This window comes from Neolamprologus brichardi, chromosome 19, assembly GCF_056152115.1.
Source record: "Neolamprologus brichardi isolate AB-2024 chromosome 19, ASM5615211v1, whole genome shotgun sequence".
In the NCBI taxonomy this organism is placed as follows: Eukaryota; Metazoa; Chordata; class Actinopteri; order Cichliformes; family Cichlidae; genus Neolamprologus; species Neolamprologus brichardi.
In genome coordinates this window covers 2853019-2869919 of record NC_142122.1, presented here as the reverse complement: position 1 = coordinate 2869919, position 16901 = coordinate 2853019, and the positions used below count along the sequence as shown (strand labels likewise).

Sequence of the window (16901 nt, the reverse complement as noted above, 5' to 3'; positions counted from 1 at the left end):
CCGGAGAGAACTCCACACAGAAACACTCCGGCCTGATGGATTCAGGACCTTCTTGCTGTGAGGCAACAGTGCTAATCACCATGTCACCGTGCTTCGTGATTGTGTAATTTATTTACCACAACGGCAGGTTTAAGTGGACTCAAACCTTGTCTGCTGATGGGAAATACTCTTATACTTATGAATACTGTTGACTGTAGCTTACATATTCTCTGCAAAAAGTATAAAAGTATAAAACTAAACCAGGATTTAACCTTCTTATTTTCCCAGAATGAGAATATAGGCCAATTGTTATTTACAGGACCATGCAAAAGTCTTGAATCACCCCTCATTTCTTTATATGTTGCAAGGAAATTTGAAATTAGTGCAGCTACTTCTTAAAACGTGTAGACTACACACATATATGGAAACAGAGTATATAAGGCACAAGCAGAGTTTGTACAAGTCTAACAAGCCTCAAAGTCACACTTGCTGCTTTTTGTTCTGCCACACAGTTTAAGTAAGTTGAGTTGCGGGTTCCTTTGTGTGTTTTTATATTCAGGTATGCTTTTACTGCATTGTTAGTGCGCTTGGGATCATTGTCATGCTAAAAAAAAATGGCCAATCAGATGCTTTCCAGATATCAAAACCTGATGGTGCTTTTCTACATTAATAATCCCATTAATAATAATAATGGATTGGATTTATATAGCGCTTTTCAAGGCACCCAAAGCGCTTTACAATGCCACTATTCATTCACTCTCACATCCACACACTGGTGGAGGCAGCTACAGTTGTAGCCACAGCTGCCCTGGGGCAGACTGACAGAAGCGAGGCTGCCATATCGCGCCATCGGCCCCTCTGGCCCTAACCCAGACGTCACACACAACGCTCTGTTTAGACCCAGACCAACAGTATTGTTTGACTGATGGCCCTTAATATAAAGACTTCGGACCTCACGTTGCCCAATTTTTGCTTTAAGTTATTTTGTTATTTGCATAATAATGTAAATAACCTAATAATGATCCTTATCACTGTTTTAGAGGAGCGCTGCTTCAAAGGATAGCTGCAGATTTCTGTCAGAATCTGCAGATTATACAGTACAAATAAAATGTTCACGTTTCTCCAACGTTGTTCCCAACAGTTTCACCGGATGTCCAGGAAGCGTTCGCGATGTCTTCTCCGGCGCTGATAATTGGCGTCTGTCTTGTGTCGGTGACGTAAAAGACGGATTTAATGCGACATGACCATCAAAGAGCAGTCGCTTCCTAATCCTATCGGATTCAGCACCACATACGAAAGTGACCCAGATCGGATTTGAAAATATCGGATTTGTGCCGTGCACACTGTCACACCATGATCGGATATGTGTCGCATAGGGTCAGAAAAGTCGGATTTGATGCGCTTTCGCCTGCAGTGTAAACGTAGCCTGAGTCAGCTTTTTGACAATGGCTCCACCTAGATGAGGCAGAAGGTGGTGTGCTCCCAGTTTATGGCTTTCTTTAATCATTTATAACCAGTTTCCTCTTTTGTGTGTGAACTCCTTTCATTCCTTGAAAGTATTCCAGAATCATAGTGTGATTTTGTTTTCTGCCATGTGTGCCGACACACATCTAACACAGAAGAAGAGTCAGAGTTAAATTACATGTCTTTCATCTACTTAATAGAAATATATAATTTTGAATATTTTTGCCTAAGAAAATTCTGTAACATAAATACAAGTTTTTTTTGGTGTTATAGACATTAGATTATCCCAAACTAACCAAGTTTTCACAGCTTTTGGTTTGTTCAGATTGTAGCCGAGGAATGGCCTGCCAGATGACTTAACCTACAAGTTTTCATGTTGTCACCAAGCCCACTAACACCTTACAAACAGGCATAATTCTTATATCCAGCACCATATTTTTGTGTTTGGAGTCTCCTAAAACAGTTTTGTATAATTTACAGTTCCAAATAATCCTGATTTATCTTAAACTGGGCCTTGGTGCAGCCCTTCAGCGTCCCTCTGTCTGAAACGAGCTGTTTTTAGCTCGTCTCCATATAAAGCCATCCTGTCTTTATGCCTTCTGGTTAGAATAGTTCTCAAGAACAGGTTTAAACAGCCCCTGGTTGGACCTTCAATGGAGGGATTTCTAAAACCAAGTTCTGAACAACCACAAATTTGAACAAGATTCACATTTTGCTTCATTTTATTTTTGCATTTTTCACTAATAGCATCTTAGACGTGTCCCGTCCACCTGCCGTGGTGTTAACACTCAATAAAGAATCATTTCCAGTCAGCTTCATTGGCTTGATTGCCAGCACCTGTCTCCACTATCGCTGCACCTTATTAATGACGCACTTGTCACGGGAGAATGAGCTGAATTGTTGGTCCTGTTTGGGGCTCGTGATGGGGACCGCGCAGATATCTTTTTGTGTGTTTCTTGGTTGTGTTATTGCTGTTCAGTCTGTTCTGTATCACAATGGCAGATTCACCCAGGATGTTATGGGAGTTTATGAAAATCGAGTGCCTTTTTCATTTGGAAGAAACTTTGATTTTACTCCGCAGCTCTTCAGCTCCTGGCGATCCTGGACCCCTGACTTTCACAGGCTAGCTGGACTCTCTCCCTTCCTCAATGTTCCCAGAGTACAGGTGTATTGTGACGCATCTACACTAACCGTGCTGGTTGATAAGCGTGTCAGCGGTCTCAAACTGACTGGAGAGGAAATCCAGCTGGGCAATGGCTGCTTCAGCAACGGAGAGCTTGCAAATGAGTTTGTCTTCACTTATGGTTTTGATGAATGTGGAACTACACCTATGGTGAGCATAAAGTTCTCCTGCAGTTCTGCATCTTTTTATGAAGCGTTTACCAAAACTGCACCATCTTACAGGTGGAGGATGACTTGGAGGTGTTCACCAACACCCTGTTCTTGAATCTGAGAAGAATTTCTCCCACCTGGTGGATAACTCCCTCTGCAGTCCACGTGTTCTGTGTTGCAAAAAGGTATGCTGCTACTTCAATGTCTGCAGCTAGTCACCAACCATACCTACAGTAGGTCCATGTATTTACAGGTTGAACAAGATGCCAAAGTTTAGCGACACAGCACTTCCTGAAAATGATGACATTAGCATCAAAGCCATGAGTCGTAAGTAATAAAACAAATCCAATGTCAAGTTTTAGCTGCAGCTTAATTTGTAAACAGTGCTTTCCTGCAGCGTCCTGGACGAGCACAGCAGAGTCAAATATCTACAAAAGAGGCCAGCTTGTCAATCTTCAGGTTTTGGCTAAAACCAGAATAAATCAAGAGGCTTTCATCCAGTCCTGCTTTGTCTCGGTGTTCCCTGAGCCTCGGGCCAAACCAAGGCAAACAGTCATATTTAACAAGGGGTGAGTTTTCAGTTGGGTGTTTATCTCAACTGTTTTTGTTATGTCTAACCTTCTGATTGCCTGTGATATCACTGCTTACTGCAGGTGTGTAACCCCACTGGGTTCCTCCACTACTATAGTGACGTTTGTGGCCTCCGACAGAGCAGATGCGGTTAATTTTGTTCTGAACACGTCTTATCTCATTTCTGAGGTAAGTCTCTATAAACGATTTCACTGATGTGCAGCTCTGAATCTTCTCTGAACTGAGTTGTGTACTCTTCTCTACAAGTTGTATATCCACTGTAGTGTGCTGATCTCAGGCCAAGGTGTCACCCCTGGCTCTAAATCCTGCAACTACAATGTGATTGAATCAAGGTATCAATATTCGCATAATGTATGTGTTTGTTTCTTTTACAAGTGTCCTATAACTTAAACTTTCCTTTCAGATGGGAGGAACTAAGTGGTGATTTGGAGGCATGCGAGTGCTGTAGCTCAAGGTGTAAAGGCAAAAACCTTCCTTGTGGTGAGTGCTTTGGTTTTCTGTCTGAAGGTGATGGAAGACAAACTTTATAACAGACTTGCTGCATGTCATTTCAGACGCCAAAGCTGTGGTCAGCACTGGTCCCTTTGTCATTGTGGATGAAGATGGTGAGAGAACTCTGCCTTCAATCGCAGAACAAGAAAGCGCTAATGTCCCAAACGCCATGCAGTCTGCTCTTCCAGATCTCGCTGATGTGATAGTTTCTTCTGTTCCAAGAAGCAAGTTCAACGCTGGCCCAGAGGGTGTAGTGGTTGTGAGTCAGGACCCTGCCACCAGGCTGACGCTCTGGCTACCTGAACAGGTGCCTCCTCAGTCTGACTCAAATGACATTACCAAACTGCGTTCTTCAACCACAAATCAAGAACCGAATCCGATCAAAGGTCAAAGTTTCAGTAGTGTTTCTCCGTCAACTATGGTTAACAGATGGAAGAGTCCTCCACACCCAGCTATTCCAGAGGACTTCAAAAGAAAAAGCCGGTCTGGAAGATCTGGCAACTTTGACAGCAAAGAGGAACCGGTTAATTTTTCTTTGCCAGCTGAGATTAGTGTAAAGTACCTTATGCTGGTTGAAAGGCCACATAAAGCAGAATTGGACAACACAGCTGCTGTAGAGGAATCCCAAAGTGAAAAATGGCTGCAGAATGAGATTAAGGACCCAAACCATGATGACCTGCCCCAGATGCTGACAGATGGTGCTATGATGCCTGAAGGAACAGATGAAATCCCACCAATAATGCGCTCCAAACTCTCATTTTCCAAAACTGCTGATGGGTCGCAGACACTGAGTTATGAGGAAGAGGCAGTGGTACACAAGACAAGTCCAGTGGAAAGAAAACAGTTGAAACTAAAGGCGCTGCACTCAACTTTCTTGAGTCTGTTGAGGTGAATGACTTGTTTGCAGTTAGCTGGCAGACTGTTTAATGCATGTGAAGATGGCTGATTTAATTTGGTTTTTGTTTTTCCTCAGGAGGATGAAGAATGCAGAATAACCACGGCTTTAAAAGACTTTAAACTTGTACTCGAGATAAATAAAACTGATGTGCACTTATCTGGTCTCATTACTCTTGCTTTTTAAAATAAAAGTTGTCTTTGTATTAGTTATTTATCCAGGTAAAAATCTCATTTCCAAGAAAAACCTGGCATCATAGCAGCAAAAGTCTGAAATACAAGCTGCATTTTTAAATGACACTGTCGACTAAATAAGGCAGTCATACTCAGTCACAACATTTCTCCACCGGTGCTCAACAGTGCATCACATTATTAGCCTGTTTATGAAACGCCCCATCCTGGCTACAGTGAAAGGCTTTTATTCCCACCCAGATGTCGCTGTAGGGAGCTGGGCGCTGTAGTTGGGACAGTACCATGTGCGCTCTCCCTTTTACGCCGCATGCTCAGTGTTTTTTCTACCCCAAGTTTGACCCTGGCCACTATTTCCTCCGCACCGTCACTCTCTATAAAGTGCCCATGCTTCCCCCCACGCAGTCTCTTTCCCCGGCCACAAAACAACCGTGAGTGTCCAACTCACTGTTCCTGAAAAACTTAAAATAAAAATAATATAAAAAATATAAAATCCACAAAATCCTAAAAAGTGCAGATCTACTTAAAGAAATAGAAACCTTTAAAAAAAATAGCAAAATCTTCTTTTAAAAAAACATAAACATCAGGCCTCCGGCTTAACTCGAAGTTGTCGTCTTTTTTAAAGGAAACACTTCAGAAGACACACGTCTTTATCGCGCTGCTTTTTCCAGGTTTGGCATTTTCAAAACGCCCGATCAGCTGTTTGTGCAGCGTGTCTTTAAGCCAAAGCGCAGTTTGGATCCGGATTAGAGACCGTACCGACATTTTTCTGGCGTTTTTTAAAACGAAGCCTTGCGTTTATCCTCTGAAATCAGCGATATGAACACAGCGACGGGGAGTTATCCGATGGCTTCTCTCTATGTTGGCGACCTGCACCCCGACATCACGGAGGCTATGCTGTACGAGAAATTCAGCCCAGCCGGACCGGTGCTCTCCATTCGGGTCTGCCGAGACATGATCACCCGGCGGTCCCTGGGATACGCTTATGTGAACTTCTCACAGCCGGCTGACGGTAAGCAGGGATGGGATAGCTGTGCTGTGTGAGCACGTTGCCTCCACAAGGCGTGAACATTTTGACATTTCCAGCCTGCCATTGAAACTGTGCACAGAGCCTGAATTAAACGCAAAGAAATGTGGTTAATTTTGCAGTGTGAAATGTTCACCGCAGTTCTTTAGCCCGTATCAGTTATTTGACCTACATAAGCACGTCCCAGTTCTCGTGTATGGTTGGTAATATAGCAGCTTGTGTGTGTCTCTGATGTAATTCAAGCCCCCAGAACATGAGTTTAAACTGTCCTTAAAAGTTGGCCAAAATCAACAAAGCATCCCCATAAATCACAGGCCTAGATTTGGGTAAATTTGAGTCTTTTCCTTCACCTTTTTAAAAACCAAAATGACCCATTTCTGTGCCTATTTAAAGGGCCAATGAGTTGAGTGAAACTAACTCCCATTGCCCTCTGCTGGCATGTTCACTGAAAGCATGAAAGAGACAAGCACAGCTGAGCCCGCTGCTTGTTGCTTGTTTGTGTCTGTATATTCACTGCAAATGGAAAAACCTGATCCTGTTTCTATTTGAATTGAATCCCAGCTTTAATAGCTGGGATTAGTTCACTCACACTGTTGGGTTACCTGTTATATTCTCACCACTTAAAGCTGTTAATCTGTCATGATACACAAAAGTGAATGTATATGTAACCGTATCAGCAGTGCTGTTAAGGACCTTTTTGTGATAAAACTGTTTCCAGTTACAACGCAGGAGTATCAAAGCGCTGAGCAAAGGTAGCAGGTGTTGTGGTTCTCTTTGGGGGTGCGCTGACACTGTTTGTCCTATCAACAAAAAACACCTGTCACAGCTTATCTGCGCTCCAGTTGGTTACCAGAAGCCAAAGTAAATGAGAGGTTACAAGTGGCTTCCAGGATATCGTTCCATTACAAACGTGAGAAGAGCCAAAAGTTAGAAGACACCATTTGTTACAAGAGGTGTAGACACCAGGCGGGAGGGGGTGTTGGCTGTTGGGCATTTATATGGAGTCCTGAGCATGTGTCTGTGGGGCAGTAGCTTTGTGCCTGAACAATACAGCTACTAATGCAAAACTATAACAAAGTAAAGAGCGTTTCATATGAAACAGCGGTCTTCATGCTTCACCGTGTTCCCTGCTGGATTTCTTAATGTCACAGTTGTATCTGTAAACAAACACAAACCCGGGTGAGCATTCTTTTTAAACATGTCTCTTCCCCATCAGTGGTAGAGAATGCCCTACTCACACTCCACGCCAGCACATACCTCTCAGGACCCCTCTCTAAATATAGCTTCCCCCTGTGCAGCCCAAAACGTGCCTGCTCCGTAATGCTTAAATAAAAAGTGGTTAACGATAACGGGTAATTCAAGACCGTTAATGGCTCCGTTTTCTCTTCTAAACGACACATCTGTTATATGAGGTCAACAGAGGTCACTTTGGCCTTTTTTTTGAATAAAGTTTCCAACTCTGAACCTTCTCGAAGTCCCCGTTTTTTTTTGACGGTGACCACACACCTTCCCTGAGCGCACAGGTTGTGAAGTACAATTGCAAACCAAACTGCTGATGCCAGCAGACGCAAGGCAGCTCCGCTTTGTTTACCAGACACTTTCAGCTGGAAAGCCGTGTGTGTGTGTGTGTGTGTGTGTGTGAACAAAAGGATGTTTGGCATGTGCCCACATGATGTGTGTGTGTGTGGGGGGGGGGGGTGTACATTTGTTTGCCTGGGCCTACAGATCACAGAATAAAGGTCAATGCAAACATATTACTGCTCATCTACCACATGAGCTGATATTCTGTGTTTAAATGAAGGCCTGCTGCATTGCTAAGCGGCATGTGGCTCAGCAGCATGTGGTTAATCAGAACAGGGAGACATGTGCTCCAAGCTAGCCCACTGCAGCTGCCCCCCACACTTTTCCCAGCTGCTTGCAGAAAGCTCATCAGCCTTATTGTCTGCTGCAGTACCTTCACCCCTTTTATTATTATAGTGCATGCAGTAAAAATGGCTGCATTATTATTGTTGCATGGTATCAGCAGATAACAGACCGAAGCATGACACGTAAAGGTGACCGATATGTTTTCTGACATGTAAATAACCACCAGTGACCTTTCCTGTGACCTCTCTGCTCTTCCTCCGGCAGCTGAAAGAGCCCTGGACACCATGAATTTTGACGTGGTGAAAGGGAAGCCAATCAGAATCATGTGGTCCCAAAGAGATCCCTCCCTCAGGAAGTCGGGCGTGGGCAATGTTTTTATCAAGAACCTCGACAAGTCCATTGACAACAAAGCCCTGTACGACACCTTCTCTGCCTTTGGCAACATCCTCTCCTGCAAGGTACAGTCGACATAACACTGATTTATTTATGTATTAATTTATTCGCTGGTTTGAAATTTAATGCATACATTTAAAAAAAAAATCATGGTTCCAACAGGAAAACTAGTCAAATTCCACCTTGAGCATAAATAAAGTGGTCAAATTTAACAGAAGCCTTTAGAGGACAAATGTAAAAAAAAAACAACGCTTCAACTGCTTTTTGCCTCAGTTTCTGTAAAATGCACCAAGTTTGCAACTTTTCTTTCAAAACAAGAAAAGGGAACAGGAATGTCCCCACACCTATTTCTTAATTTGGACCTGTTAGGCCTTTCTTTAGTTTTTCTGATCTGGTGAAGATTAGGTTCTATCGAATATACCTCCATATTGATGTCATAAATTAACTTTTCTTGTCGTTGCATATTTTAATGCTTCATGCTTTACTTTTGTGGGTGAACAACATGCACCTGAGGGAAAAACCAAAATGAGATGCTTTGGTAAATTATTATTTTAGATTGACAAATTAGCACCTTTATCACAGTTATTTATCACACTTTTTTTTTTTTTAAACATTATGTTTATTGACTTTTATATTACAGAACAAGCAAAGAATAATAGTACAGTTAACATGAGATTTATATTAAAGAACATAGTCCCCAAAATAAACAAATATAAATTAAAAGAAACAACAATAAAAATAATAAAAATAAATAAATAATAAAATAAAACAAAACCGATGCACAGCATGGGTAAAACAAACAAAGCAAGACGCGAACGAAAAATAAAAACAACAAAAACAAAGAAACAGATAACAAAGAAAAAAAAAAAACCACACACACACACACACACACACACACAAAGAAACCCAAAACTCAGCACCAAGTATAACTTTCTAAATTAATTCCCTTCATAATGTCTCAGAAACTCAGTTAAATGTAACCATATTTCTTCAAAATCTACTCCCTTTCCTCTTATTTATCACACATTAAAACTTTATAGTCAGTAAATTATTGTTGTGGTGACTCCCAGGCAACAAACTAACAAACACCAGGCAACATGATGGTATAATAATAGATCATATATCATTATATTCAGAGAGGATATATATGGATATACATTTGATGTTTTTTATCATAAAATAAGAACGATAAAGTGCCTTTATATGGTGTTAAAGGTGCATAAATATGAAACCTGTGGCAGCTTTAGCTGTTGGTGGGTGGTTGTTAGGCAACATGATCACAATATCTGATATAGATAAGAACCTTCAGGGGTCTGAGATGTGCATGTTGGTTGCTGAACTCCTGACATGCTCACATTACACATGCTCAGTGTTTCCAGTAATGACGTCAGTTTATGTACAAATAAAGCCTCAGGATTCACTCCAAATGTTCGATTTCAGATAGTTTATAAGCTCCCCTCAAACTTTCTGTTTGTGAAGGTATTCCATTTGGAAAATGGATTTATTGAGGAGATAGAACGGCTTGTTCCAGACAGGCAATCATGCAAAGCTACTCTAGAAAAAAAGCACAATGGATCCTTTTAAGCAATAAACAGCATTGCTGTTTAAGCTTGTAGCCGATAGCAGCAGCCTAGAATCTGTTATTGTATCTTTAAGGGAAAAAAAAGAAAAGAAATGAAACTTTAATTAAAAACAGTGAAAAAATATATGAAAAATTACAATTAAATTAAAGGAGTTTAACAATAAATCCATTTAAAACAGCAAAACATCATTTCTTCACTGGACACATCCAGAGATAAAACCGATTTGCGTCACCTTACGCCACTCTCCAAATGTCCAACTTGCTTCAAAATGAAAGAACTGCCTTCATTCATAGTCGTGTGTATGTGCGTCTCCCTGCACTCCAGGTGGTGTGTGACGAAAACGGCTCCAAGGGGTACGCCTTTGTCCATTTTGAGACCCAGGACGCGGCTGATCGCGCCATCGAGAAGATGAACGGCATGCTTCTGAATGACCGCAAGGTGTGAGTGTCTGATAATCTCTGAACTGGAGGTGTGGATGTTTAATGTTGTTGGAAGATTTTTGAAGAATTTCAAGCTGACTTTGATATAATATGAAAGTTATCATGATATTGAAAACCGCAGCTTATGTGCATCAGTGTTGTTTTCTGTGTCTAATGCATAAATCTGACTTGTGTGTTCTACGTTTGTGCGTCAACTGACTTTTTGTGTGTTTTTTTTCAGTTGGTGAGCTTGTGTGTGAATAATATGACTAATACACTCATCTCTTAAGAACTCTCTTATCTCTTACTGCCGCCAGTCTGACGATAGCCTCTAAACTAAGAGACAACAGACTAAAAACCTCTTACCTTTCCTTCCCACCAGTTGCATTTTCTGTTGCCTCAGTTCACTTGCTGGTCACCCATCTTGGAGTGTTTGTGTGTGTGTGTATGACCATGCTTGTGTGTTTTAGTGATGGATCGAATGCAGGAATGCAATACTGGATGGCAGAAGGGGAGAGGTCATCATGGCAAGGTATATAAGATCATTTGGTCCTCCTCAGCTTTCGTTTGTACTGTTCCTCCATCCCTCTCCATCTACCTTCACATCAAGTTTTGGACCAAGAATTAAGATGTGTTGTCTAGCATGCCAACATATCTGCCTGCCTCTGGTGGTATTAACAGCAGTTGAATGGATCGTACATGTTGTTCACCCCAGGAATGATGAGTCCCATGATGAAACGTAGCTGTGAATCTGTGTTGTGGATGTTGTCCCTGTTCTTGTGTTTGCGGGGTTAGGTTTTTGCTGATCATTCTTAACGTGGAACCCCGGACAGCCAGTGTTTTTGTAGACTGGAAAGTGGAAGTCAAAAGAGATGGAGTCTGGTTTGTTGTTTTTTGCTTTTTTCTCTTTTGTCAAGCCTGTTTTCCAAGAGTGCGCCTGTGCTGCTCTCCCTCTGCCTTCAGGTTTGTGGGTCGTTTCAAATCTCGCAAAGAACGGGAGGCTGAACTCGGTGCCAAAGCTAAGGAGTTTACCAACGTTTACATCAAGAACTTTGGCGACGACATGGACGATGAACGCCTGAAGGAGATTTTTGACAAATACGGTAAATCTAAATTTGTTTTCTGATCGTTTCCAGATGAAGAGCTGCAGCATTTGCAGCACTCCTGCTATTTTTAGATCGCTCTGACCACTGGTACTTGCAGTTTCACTGTAGACCTGAAACTTGGAAGGACTGCAAAACAAAACTTCTGTGTCATCCTTCTTGATTAGGATCGTTATGAGCAGTAGTGCAAGCCTGAAGGTGGTGCATCTGATTAGTGGGGCACTGAGGAGCATGCACATTGTGTACTGTGAATTTGTCCTCCAGGGGAAGACCTGCGAGAGATCAATCAACCAAAAAGACCTAAAGTGTGGTTTATTGCTCCACAGTCACCCTTTGACTTTGACCTCTCACCCAGAAGTAAATCCAACTTGAAGGGTCACTGTTTGGAAATAGTAAAGATAATCCAGTGCACACTGCAGATGCACAAATCCAGAACTTCCTGGGGGGGAGATCCGGTCTTGGCCGGTGCACTGGGAGCAATTTGTGAATTGTACTTTTAATGGATGAAGTTGAAAAATGTTGTGCTTCCCTGATATTCCCGTGCAGCCACATTGTTTCATTTTCCGTCCACTTTCTTTGGCCTTTGCAGGTAAAACCCTCAGTGTGAAGGTGATGACAGACCCCAGCGGCAAATCCAGAGGGTTTGGATTTGTTAGTTACGAAAAACACGAGGATGCCAACAAGGTACTTTGTACTTTTGGAAATGTGTCAAGTGTGCGTTTGTCTGTTTTCTCTGACAAATGTGGCTTCATTTAAAGGCTGTAGAGGAGATGAACGGCACCGAACTCAACGGCAAGACTGTGTTCGTGGGCCGAGCTCAGAAGAAAATGGAGAGGCAAGCGGAGCTGAAGAGGAAGTTTGAGCAGCTGAAACAAGAGAGGATCAGCCGTTATCAGGTCTGCAGAAACTACTGGTCGTCTGTCGAAATAAAAATCAATTAACTTTATATGTCAATGTCAGTAAGTAAGCTGATGGTTCTGGATAAATCGTACCTTTTGTTTCAGGGAGTTAATCTTTATATTAAAAACTTGGATGACACAATAGATGATGAGAAACTGCGCAAGGAGTTCTCTCCATTTGGCTCAATTACAAGCGCTAAGGTAAAAATGGCTCAATACACTGAATAAATAAGAGACTTCAACACATAAGTTACCTCCGCTGTCTGTGTTTTAGGTGATGCTAGAGGAGGGGCGCTCCAAGGGCTTTGGCTTTGTCTGCTTTTCCTCCCCTGAAGAGGCTACCAAGGCTGTGACTGAAATGAACGGACGTATTGTTGGCTCTAAACCTCTCTACGTGGCTCTTGCTCAGCGCAAAGAGGAGCGCAAAGCCCATCTCACCAACCAGTACATGCAGCGGATAGCTGGCATGAGAGCCATGCCAGCTAATGCCATCATTAATCAGTTCCAGCCCACCAGTGGATACTTCATGCCAGCTGTGCCGCAGGTGTGAGAATCAAATTCAGGCTTGATGTGCATTTTAAAACGGATTGTATTACTGTGTCTAACAAATGCACAGATGCTTTTCACCTTCTTTGTTCAACTTTACTATTTTTGTTTAGCGCTGTAGTGCAGGTGTTATTGTGAAAAAGTGATTTCAGTCATGACCACTTGGTTAAACGATGACTTCTTTTGCAAAAACAAAGAAAAGACCGAAGCTGGATGAGCAGCAGCAACACCTGTTACAGGACAGAGCAGGCAGTAATGCCATGCAAAGTGGAGATCGGTTGCAAAGTGCATTGCAGAAGCAGCAGCAACTTAATTCTTCTCCCCTTGAAAGCCTACAAGTAGGAACGCATGCATGTTCAGGGTGGTTTCTGTCATATTTCAGGCCTGCTTGAAGAACAGAATGACTGGGTGTGCATCAGAGGTTAGTGAGGGTGGTCTCTGGCTATGAAGCTATCCTTGGAAAAACTCAAACTATTCTAATGGTTGTCCCACCGCATTTTTATTGATATATACTGATGTGTCAAAACTGATCATTGAGGGTGCTGGGGTGTCCCCGAATGTCGTTTTTATGGGGGAAAGAGTTGATTTATGAGGACTAGCTACTACGGCCTGAGGCTGGGCTCAACATGGAGAGAGTATGGTGCTGTCAGGGTTGTTCTGATTGTCTCCAAGGACCCAAAATAATAAGTTTGTATTGATGACACATTTGACTTTCTTGCATTCATCAGGCTCAGAATAGGACTACATACTATGCACCCAATCAGATCGCTCAAATGCGACCAAATCCCCGATGGCAGCAACAAGGTGGACGAGGTCAAGGTGAGCCTGTGGACCACGATGGAGCACATGTCTGTGATAAATTAAACATTATGCCCATACTCACATCGTTTTTATCTGTTCTTTCATCACTTCCAGGGGGTTTCCAAGCAATGCCCAGCTCGCTGCGTCAGCCGGGGCCCCGTGCCAACCTCAGACACATGAGTCCTAGCAGCAGCACACAAGGCCCACGAGGTGCATTCACAAAAAAACAGCATCAATTCGTTGACTACGGGTTTGGAATTTGACATCAGTGATATTGATGTTATGCAAATGTTTTCCGTGTTATTAAAACTGTAATTTCTTCCTCGTGGTTGCTAGCTGGTGGTCAGAGCATGGGTCCTCGTCCGTCAGTTGGAGTCCCCGGTCCTCGGGCCATGCCTCCTTACAAATACGCCACTGGTGTCCGTAACCCCAACCCCCAGGTGGTGCAACCTATTGCCTTACAGCAGGTATCGCATTAACTTCTCCCACATTAAGCATCCAAATGTTGACACATTGTTCCTCGTTAAGTCTTAACTGCGCCTTCCAGACTCAGCCAGCTGTGCACGTTCAGGGCCAAGAGCCCCTCACGGCCTCCATGCTGGCTGCTGCACCTCCTCAGGAGCAGAAACAGATGCTGGGTGAGACTGACAGTTACAAACAAATGCTGTTCAGGGTTTTGGTTTTTTGGCAAATTTATACTCGCTCACAATTTTATTTTCTCCGTAGGGGAGCGTCTGTTCCCGCTGATTCAGGCCATGCATGCCAACCTAGCAGGAAAGATCACCGGCATGTTGCTGGAGATCGACAACTCTGAATTACTACACATGCTTGAGTCCCATGAGTCTCTACGTTCAAAGGTACCTCGCTACCTCAAGCACACTGAATAGTCTGGTATCCATTTTCTAAGCTGCGTCGTGCTCGTGTTTGTGTTTGTACAGGTAGAAGAAGCTGTTGCAGTTCTACAGGCTCACCAGGCGAAGAAAGACGCCACCCAGAAAGTAGGTGGCATGGCTCCTACTGCTGCTGCTGCCACATCCTGAAGACTCTGAGCTATTCGAACTTGGTATGGAAATCCATGTTTAGTCAAGCTAATCAATCAGGCTATACATAATAAAGATTGTGCGGCACTAATGGGAAGACATTGTGTTGTTTCAGAGCATAGAAAACTGAGAGGAGATGGGAAGAGACGCACTACACTGGAAAGCCCAGAGTCTTCTGAACAATCGCACGAAAACAAAAATCGAGAAAAAAACAGAAAACATTATTTTAAATGTACACTTTGAAAAAATATTACACAATGCATAATTTTGTAGTTCTGTAATACTTTTAACGCTGCACACCAGATGCAGTGATGCAAATGAATCTTGAACAAAGGCCCTTTATTTTGTGGCAAAGGAGAGGAAGTAAAAAGAGCCTTGTTCTTCGTCTTTGCTTGAAAGCTTCATGTTGGTGTGAGATGACTCCTCCATCCTGACACGTTATCAATGGGTGTGTGGTAATTTCAATAAAGGGATGATATGTCCAGGCGACTCACCTTGTGTTATTTTAATTGAGAGGGAAAGTGTGCAGAAGCGGAGAAGCATATCAAGTAATCTGTGAGACGTGATGGAGGTAATGTTTAAGCATTTAATGATCATGTGACTGTTGATGGAAGCAGCAGGATGTGATGTGGAGTGTGCAGAGCTGTAGACTCTGCTCAGGTTCAGACAACTGTAATAAAGCCGCACAGAGAGCGCTACAGCGTGCAAATGGATAATTACACAGAGCTGCAAAAGCAAGAGTTTACTCCAGGTAAATAAATCTAGATAATCTTCAGTGGCCAAGTCAGGCACCTGATCTCAGCCCAACAGAGCAGCCTTTTCTCATTACTGAAGATAAAACTGAAGGCACAGACCCTCAAACCAAGCAGCAACTGAAGGTGACTGCAGTGACAGCCTGGCCGAGCATCTCAAGTGATGAAACGAAGCACCTGATGATATTCATGGGCTCTAGTCTTTCAGCAGTCATTGATTTTTCATCCAAATATTAAAAACAAGAAAAATTATTAAGTTAATTTGTCCAGCTGCTATTAAACCTCTGAAAATGGAGAACTATGTTTTTAAAAATGGTTGCAATGCTAAACTTTTGTTAAACTCCTTAAATTAATGCTAAAGGCTAAAGAAACATGATAACGTACTTATAAGTTGTGTTTGGTGTTATTTCGGGTGTTTCTTTTTTAGCATTTAATCAAAAAGAAGGAAAAAAGTTAGGAAACGTTTCCCTATATTCAAATGATCCAGTGGGGAAACTGTCAAAGTGGCTTTGTAGTGCTTACACATGACTTCTGAAAATGCAAATTTTGCAAAGAATTAAAAGGTTGTAATAAAATGTCAAACTCTATATTTAGCTTGTCCTATTAACAGTTTTGAGGAATTGTGAAGTTTGCAATTGTTTTCTACTATTTGTGATTAATATCTCTGATGGATTAAAGGACTGGTTTCAGGCAGAGAGAAAGTATTTGATTTAGGAGAGACTTGGAAATTAGTTTGACTCTATTAAAAGTTAATAAAGAGAAAACAGGAGCCTTTACAAATTATATGCCCAAAGTAATGGAAACTCTGGGTCCTCTTGCCATTTTTGCTAAGTCTTCTATTGGAAACCTCGGAGTATGTTTTGACTCGGCCTTCACGTTGGATGCTGCCATTAAATTTCTGCTTTGTTCTTGTTTTTTCCACTAAGCAATCTTACCAAGTTATGCTCCATTGTTTTTACAATGTGAACTGTAAGTTGTTGCTCGTGCCTTTATTTAATCAAATCTGTACCCACATCAAATGATTTTATTTTTGGCTTACTAACATGGAAGCTTGCCTGTAAGGGTTTCTTCACTTGTTTCGAGGAACCCAGTGATAAAATGTTTTTTTTTTTTTTTTTTTTAAATGTTTACTTATAAGATTTTAAGTTCAAAGTTACATAACGTCACACCAGACAAAGGACATAAGATTAAAAAACAATAACATTTAAACACAGAAAAAAAAAAGAAAAAACAGAAACCAAACACAACAAAAAAAGACCCCAAACAGGAAAACAGGAAAGGAAAAAAATAAAAATAAATAAATAAATAAAAATACACCAGTTAGCCAGTACAAATCAAAAGTTCAAAAGAAACACCATTGTCCAAAAAAGATGATCTTCTGTGTGAGTTTAGACAGGGCAACAGAGAGATCACCAAGACTAGAAGATGTGGGAAACATGTCCAGGAAGGAATCAGGGTCCAGCAGAGGTGCAGTTTCACACAAACACAAAGTGCAGTCAAATGGGTTAAAGTTTATGTTAAATTCCCATTA

General features: G+C 41.9%; 2 protein-coding genes across 2 annotated transcripts; both read left to right on the top strand.

Annotated features, from left to right (window-relative positions):
* The first annotated feature begins 2308 nt into the window (after nt 1-2308).
* zpcx (zona pellucida protein C) lies at nt 2309-4853 on the top strand. Its single transcript, XM_087833090.1, has 9 exons — nt 2309-2776; nt 2848-2960; nt 3029-3102; nt 3173-3344; nt 3429-3534; nt 3613-3698; nt 3770-3846; nt 3921-4746; nt 4832-4853. Exons 1-9 carry the CDS (start codon nt 2309-2311, stop codon nt 4851-4853), a joined length of 1944 nt encoding a protein of 647 aa, XP_087689216.1.
* A 476-nt stretch (nt 4854-5329) lies between these two features.
* On the top strand, nt 5330-15100 carry pabpc4 (poly(A) binding protein, cytoplasmic 4 (inducible form)). The gene is made up of 15 exons (XM_087832778.1): nt 5330-5953; nt 8099-8292; nt 10135-10250; nt 11193-11332; nt 11922-12016; nt 12091-12228; nt 12337-12432; nt 12506-12775; nt 13506-13596; nt 13693-13788; nt 13915-14045; nt 14126-14216; nt 14305-14435; nt 14517-14641; nt 14734-15100. Exons 1-14 carry the CDS (start codon nt 5761-5763, stop codon nt 14616-14618), a joined length of 1884 nt encoding a protein of 627 aa, XP_087688904.1. The 5' UTR covers nt 5330-5760; the 3' UTR covers nt 14619-14641; nt 14734-15100.
* The last annotated feature ends 1801 nt before the right edge of the window (nt 15101-16901 follow it).